The following is a 6665-nucleotide window of genomic DNA, read 5'->3' on the forward strand; positions in this document are numbered from 1 at the left end:
GGCTGGACTGAACTCTAAAGTTGGGCGGATCATTTCCCATACTGAGAATTGTGAAGCAGAATGAGCTTCAATCCACTTGCAGCACCCTTTGATGACTTCCTCACCGGCAGACGACAGTACTTCTCCCTCAAAACATGATCATCCTGACAAGACCAAGTCTGCCCTCGAGGAGAGCTGTTGGTCCATAGGAACCTCTCTGAGAATGGATTCACCAGGCTCGCGCGAAATTCCTGCGCTGATTCACAGAGCAACCCCTGCAGTAACAATCATAGAGAATTTCATCCAAGAGAGTTTGGAAAATGAAGACAACCATGATTGCAAATATGAAAAGTGTATACTATACCTCTGCCATGCTTTTGATCTTCAAAGTGACATCCTCACTAAGCAGGACAAGTTGTCCATCATTTTGCCTTCTTTTATATGCAAGAGCAAAGTCAAGGATTTGATCTTCTGCCGTCGGTGAAGCAATTTCCATAATCGCAGCAGGAAAAGTCCAACTCTCTTCATTAAACTGAGTTTGAGGAGAAGCAGGTGGGGTAGGAGCAATCAACCTTTCTTCTTCCATTGAGCTTTGGACATGAATCCACCATCTTGTCTTCAACATACAGTCCTCAATCCATTCTAGTGCCAAGGAAGCGCCTGAGTTTCTTTTAAAAACGGAGTACTGTCTCTTCTTACTGTCCAGCTCCCTTATGACTGAATATTACAGAACGACAACCATATTTATGAGGATTGAAAAACAGCAAAATTTGAAGCAGTTAGTGAGGCAAAAATCTTGACAAAAATATATTACCCGATCTTGGGACGATTAATTGAGTTCCCTTGAGACCTTGTAAAAGCTGTAGAGCATTCCTTGATTCCTTGTTCATAAGAGTTGCAGTGTCCACAACCATATCCCAGCTCCTCTTTTGGTCCAAGCAAATATCCTGTTAATGCAACAGATGTGTAAGCATTCACTAAAATATATTTTTTTAATCAATCATAATAAGCATAAATGGATTATTCTCCTTATGTCTACTTACCGAATGGTTGATGTGCATGTCAAAAATTCGTCCATCCTTACCAACATCAATGCCTTTTGCAGCAGAAACAGGACAGGTGGTCCCTCCTGCATCTATTAGAAGTTGGAAGGGCACCCTTGCCACTCTGTTATCCAGTGTCATAGTATCTGTTGCCAGCTCAATATGATTGCCAAAGGGTTTTCTTCGCGACTTCGGTTCTTGGGCTAGTTTTGGAGTTGCGTTCTCTTTCTTTGAAGCGGCCATTATCTTTCTATTTGAACTTTTTGAGCACTGTGCCAACTCAAGACTGCCAAAAGGCTTTCTTCGTGATTTGTGCTCTGGGGCTACTTTTGGAGCTTCATTCTCTGTGTGTGAAGAGGGAATTATATTTTCATCTGGATAGATGTTGGCACTAAACAGGCTCTCTGAATTTTGTGAACATTGAGCTTTGGAACATTTAGTTTCTTCGAGAATACTCTTCTTTGCCAGATGATGCAGTCTAAGAGTATTTGGGCTGAGATTTTCCTGATCTGGAGCAAATAATTCTTCTTTCACCCCATCCAAAACAGAGAAAAGATCCTTCTGCGACCTTTGAGACTTGGAAGGCTTAACTTCTTCAAGCATGCCCATCTTTTTGGAGCATAGCAATTGAAGGGTATTTGGACTGAAGTTTTCCTTATCTGGAGTGAAGACTTCATCATCATTGTCTTCTTCCTCATCAGCACTAGCCTTGCTCCTTGATGCACTCTTGCTGGTTTGAATTTGGGGAGCATTGGCAGCTTTACCCCTTCTTGACCAAATATTACTATTTGTTGATTTTTTAGCCATTGCTTCTTTGCAACTTCCAAAGGTTTCCATATTATATTGGAGGGTCTTGTTATTCCTAATACTCAGAACAGTTTCTGAAGCCATTGACAAATTCTCCGACCCTAGCTGAAGTGACGAGGAGCAGATACCAGCAGTGTATTTGTTTCCAATATCTTCAAGTATCTCATCCAGTGAGAACTCTTCACCACATGGATCTTGTTTCTCTCCATCAGGTAGTGAATCCACACCAACTTCTTCAACTTCGATGTGTTTACAATTCGTATAAGGAATTACTTCCTCAACTGACCTGCATGTGTCGTCGTAACTGCACACTCCTCCTCCAGCAGATAAAATGTCAGTAACCTTTCCAGTATCTTTGGCTGTACACTCATACTCAGATTCTGTATGTACTATACCCTCGGCTACACATTCTTCCCCGAAAGATGCAGGATCAGTATTAAAAAGCAAGCAGGACCACTGGTTTTCACAGGACGACAATTGAGAAGGAATTTTGCCAGGTGGAGTGTAGAATCCCTGCATCTCAGTTCCCTGGCCAACAACTTTCACAGCTTTCATATCAGGTGGTGAATGAACCTCGATTATAGAGTCAGAGAGTTTATTTTCAACAGCAGAGCTTGGAAATCCAATCATTTCATCTCTGCATTGACTCTTCATTTCTTCCAACACAGGGGATGCGGCTAGAATGTCATTTTCTTTGGTAACTCCGAAATTCTCATCAAGGAATAAAGAGGAGATACACTTGAGAATTGAATCCACTGACTGAATTTCATCCTCTTCAACAGGAATACAATTCTTCAACATCTACAAAAATGCAGCAACATAAACTTCCAACAAGGATAAAAAAGACAAAGCAAGCCTTATTCCATAACACAAAGCAATGTTTACAAGGCTCAAAACAAGAGTGTGACACATGATATAATAAAAATTGCTAACAAAACCATAAAGAAATAAGCATACAGCAAGCAGAATATCACAAATAATTCTACCTGTTTTCCCTCCTCTTCCTCTTCTTGTTGTTCTTCCTCTGGAACCGCCTCAAGCTGGGACAGAAATAGGTTTTCCATATCATAGGCACGGTTAATGGGAATCCAATGTAGACGATAAACCCTGCTGGAAACCCCGATCTTGAGCGTGTCACCTGCCTTCATCTCCACGCTAGCTCCAGCTTCCACCTTCTTCCCAGAAACCCATGTCCCGTGAACTGCAAATAAAACGGAAAAGAGAGACCTGCCATCAAGCTTCTTCCAACGGATAAAAAGAAAAACAAAAAGACGAGATTAAGGAGTACCGGAAGATAAATCTTGAACGAAGAGAGATTGAGAGGAGGGTTTGGAGCGGATTTGGAGGTGGAATCGGCTGATGCTGGGGTGAGTGAGCATGAGATCGCAATCAGGGTGGCGACCAACCATCAGAACATCTTCGTGAGAGCTTCTTGAGGCTGACGGTGACGGGGGCTTGTTGACAATGAAGATGTTCTTCAGGATCGTGTTGTTCTTCAGCACTGTGAAAACTGGGATCTTTACCTCCTCATCTTCTTCAGCTTTTGATTTGGAAGCCATTCCTTCTTCTTTGACGGAAAGGGAAATGGGAGTAGACAAGAATGGGGGAATAGAGGGTTTTTGAATTTGATTTTTTAAATTACTCGACCGTTGAAGCTTCAAACGGCTATTGGCCAAATGCACGCGTTACACAATGATGATATAGACTGCAATTATTAGGCTATGGGAGATTGCGGATTTTAAAATTGTTCCTATATTTCAATAACAATTTCATTATTCTTTCGAGCATAACCAAATGCAATTATGCACATAAAAGGATTGAGCTGGTAGATCTTCTTCACTGAATCGCGAGTTGCTTGACTGTACAATTTAAACATGAACGAATTTTCACTCAAAAAACTAAAAGAAAAATTCTCAAGCATGCTTCGTATGACCGTCAAAATGTTCTTATACACCAACACACCATTACAAATTTACATACAGCATTTGTCCTACTCTTTTGATATCCCAAAAATTTTAAGAGCCAACCAATAGTCAAATTCCAGACGAAGTTTACACGGCACCAGTATTGAAGAAAAATAAGTGAACGGCTCTCAACAAGGAAACAAAAATAAATAAATAAATAAATAAAGGAAATAGTTCTCGTCCTTGATTATCCATGGTTATGATGAACACGAGCTAAAAGGGGTAAAATTATACCCCCACTTCCCCTTTGAATAGTGTAGTAAGTATACATGAAAAGGTATATTACAATGATAAGAAAAACAACAACAAAAAATCCATCTCTACGACCATGTAATCTGATCTCCTCACTGAGACGAAATTCCTTAGAGTTTAATCCGGAAGGAAAAAAAAGATAGTATGAACAACTATTCCTCCTTATTACGAGCAATGCTTGCACGATGTCTTAGTTCAGCTCTTTTCCACCTAACAATCAAGTAACACAAGGAGAAGAGTGTGTTGATCTGCTAGAGACAAGATACTTCAAGTTAATGTATTGAATAAGAAAAGAGGACCATCATTTAAATGAGTTACATGATGGAAAATACTAACCAGAATTATCATAGCAATGACAAGAAGGGGTCCCGACCAAAGAACTGAGATAAATAGTCCATTTGGATCAAAATAGTTTTGACTAGAGAAGCTTTTCGAGTTCATCCTCAGAACAGTGTTAAGCCTCTCAGCGAGATATACACTGGCCACTGCATTAGAACATTCTCTCGGTAAGAAAAGATACATAAAGACGAGAAATTCAGGAATATCTTCAAGACTGCCATTCAACTGCACAAAGAGATGTGTCAATGAATATAATAAAGATGTTTAAATGGTATTACAAATCCCGGAGAAATTCATTGATATCTTCAAGATTTAGTGACTTCCAATGATTCACCTACTTAACAACTTGTTACAAAATTGTCATACTCCCATGTCCTAAACACATTGCTGCATTCTAGCTACATTCATTTTGTAAATCAAAAAATCAAAACGATATTTCATATCAGCATCTCTCACCAGTGGTTACTAGTTAAGATCATCCTAAACAAATATATCTAGTTCCGTAGGCCCTCTTCCTTATGTGACAAGTTTAGAAATGTTCACAATGATCAAATCAAATACGACAAGAGAGAAAAAGGATTTGCACACATGAATTCAAAAATCAAAATCAAAATGAAAACAGGAATCTGAAAACTTCACATAAAAATTGCATATTATGAAGAGGAAAGAAGCTATAGCTAACTACATGAAAAGTAACAGATCATATTCATACATGTGAGAAGGAACAAACACATCTGGAAGTTAGTTTTCCTCCTGGTGATGATAGTCACAAGAAGCAACACTATGTGGAACCCACCCAAACCAATCAACCATGGTTCCTGAAACACAACCAACCAACCGTCTTAACTAACTGGATAGAAATAATAACAGAATTAACAAATCCATATTTCACATTATTACATGACCCTTATGTGATTTTAGCTAGAGTATGGTTAGCAATTAATAACATATTGTTAGATGATTATCGGATTGATTAGTTAAGCTATTCTTGTAATGAACTTGTTAGTCATAGCCAATATAAATAGCGAGGCAACTAACAGAATCAGTTTCAGATTGCCAATTTCACTTCATTCATTTTTTCATCTTTCTTTCTTACTGTGTTTTCTGAAAACATCTCTTTTCTCTCTTCCTCTTACAACTTCCCACATTCTTAACACACATTATTAATTAATCAACACGCAAATCCACACAGATTTAGAATTCAATTGTGAATTAACTTACCTTCCAATCAATGGCGTGGAAGAAGCCGATGAAGTTATCGTAGGCGGGGAGGAGGCCGGCACGAAACTCGGAAGACAGCTTCTGGACGAGATCCGCCATGAGATCCATGTGCTCCTCCACTGCAGATTTCACCTCCTCCATTCTAACTAACTTCAAAGCTATCTGTGAAATCGTTGAATCTGCATTACAATTTGGAACTATAACAATTAGAATCAACGACAGCAACAACCGCAACTGAAGCTAGACTCTTCTCGTGAATCTTCGCCAAATCCCCCAACCTTCTCCAGCTTCTCATTGTGGGCCCGTAAATGGGCTGGGCCCAATATAAATTTTGGTAACCGAAACAAGACTAAAAGAAGGCATGCTTTGTCATGGACCCCAATAATAAAGTGTGAATAAATATAAAAGAGAAGGTGTTTGCTACGGTACGATGATAAATTTATACGTACCGATACGTTTAAAATATGGACAAATAATAATAAGACGTGTGGAATTTATTTTTCATGTCAGCATTTAATTTTTTTTTTTAAATATATAGTATATCACCACTTTTACTAAAACACCTTTTTAATTAAATAAAAATAAAAAACATTTATTTATTTAATTTTATAAAAAGACTTAAACATTCTTCCTTTATTTGATTAGACAAAAATATCCTTTTAAATTAATCAAATTTTAAAATTCAATTAATTCTAATTTTATAGTTTCAAATAATTAAAATAATAAAACAAAAACATATTAAAAAAATAAAAATCAAAATTATTCTTCATCTGTGTTAAACATATTAAAAAAACAAAAAATTAAAATTGTTCTTCGTTTGGGTTCAAAAACCTTCTAATTCACGCCTCTGAAGAGATATGAGGGGTTTGATCTAAGGTTTTTCGATTTTGTCGTTGGTCTCTCTTTAGCAGTCCATGCCGATTGTTCGAATCTAGGGTTTTCAATTTTTGCTGTTGTGGGAAAACTCGACCTCGAATTGATGTTTCTTTCCAGAGAGAATTGTGGGATCAATGAAGATGGAGAAATATTATGCATGGGTCCGGTCCTGAGGAGTGGAAAC

At 38.1% G+C, this 6665-nt stretch overlaps 2 protein-coding genes across 3 annotated transcripts in view; both read right to left on the reverse strand.

Moving 5' to 3' along the window:
* Nucleotides 1-3672, reverse strand: part of LOC107623945 (FHA domain-containing protein PS1) — a 3907-nt gene extending 235 nt beyond the window's left edge. Inside the window, exons 1-6 of the mRNA XM_016326354.2 lie at nucleotides 3118-3672; nucleotides 2816-3030; nucleotides 1023-2630; nucleotides 794-926; nucleotides 344-696; nucleotides 1-254 (exon numbers count right to left, since the gene is read on the reverse strand). Of these exons, the coding sequence (XP_016181840.1) occupies nucleotides 30-254; nucleotides 344-696; nucleotides 794-926; nucleotides 1023-2630; nucleotides 2816-3030; nucleotides 3118-3388 (2805 nt within the window). The 5' untranslated portion in view covers nucleotides 3389-3672 and the 3' untranslated portion in view covers nucleotides 1-29. The remainder of the gene's footprint in view (nucleotides 255-343; nucleotides 697-793; nucleotides 927-1022; nucleotides 2631-2815; nucleotides 3031-3117) is intronic.
* On the reverse strand, nucleotides 3914-5934 carry LOC107621562 (transmembrane protein 18). 2 transcript variants are annotated; one of them, XM_016323592.2, is made up of 4 exons: nucleotides 5606-5934; nucleotides 5097-5202; nucleotides 4382-4530; nucleotides 3914-4255 (listed from the first exon to the last, which is right to left on the reverse strand). In XM_016323592.2, exons 1-4 carry the CDS (start codon nucleotides 5744-5746, stop codon nucleotides 4241-4243), a joined length of 411 nt encoding a protein of 136 aa, XP_016179078.1. In that variant the 5' UTR covers nucleotides 5747-5934; the 3' UTR covers nucleotides 3914-4240. The 2 variants fall into 2 exon arrangements, with proteins under 2 accessions (XP_016179078.1, XP_016179077.1); XM_016323591.2 differs by having other exon boundaries at nucleotides 3914-4293; nucleotides 5606-5930.

Source organism: Arachis ipaensis, chromosome B10, assembly GCF_000816755.2.
Source record: "Arachis ipaensis cultivar K30076 chromosome B10, Araip1.1, whole genome shotgun sequence".
Lineage (NCBI taxonomy): Eukaryota > Viridiplantae > Streptophyta > Magnoliopsida > Fabales > Fabaceae > Arachis > Arachis ipaensis.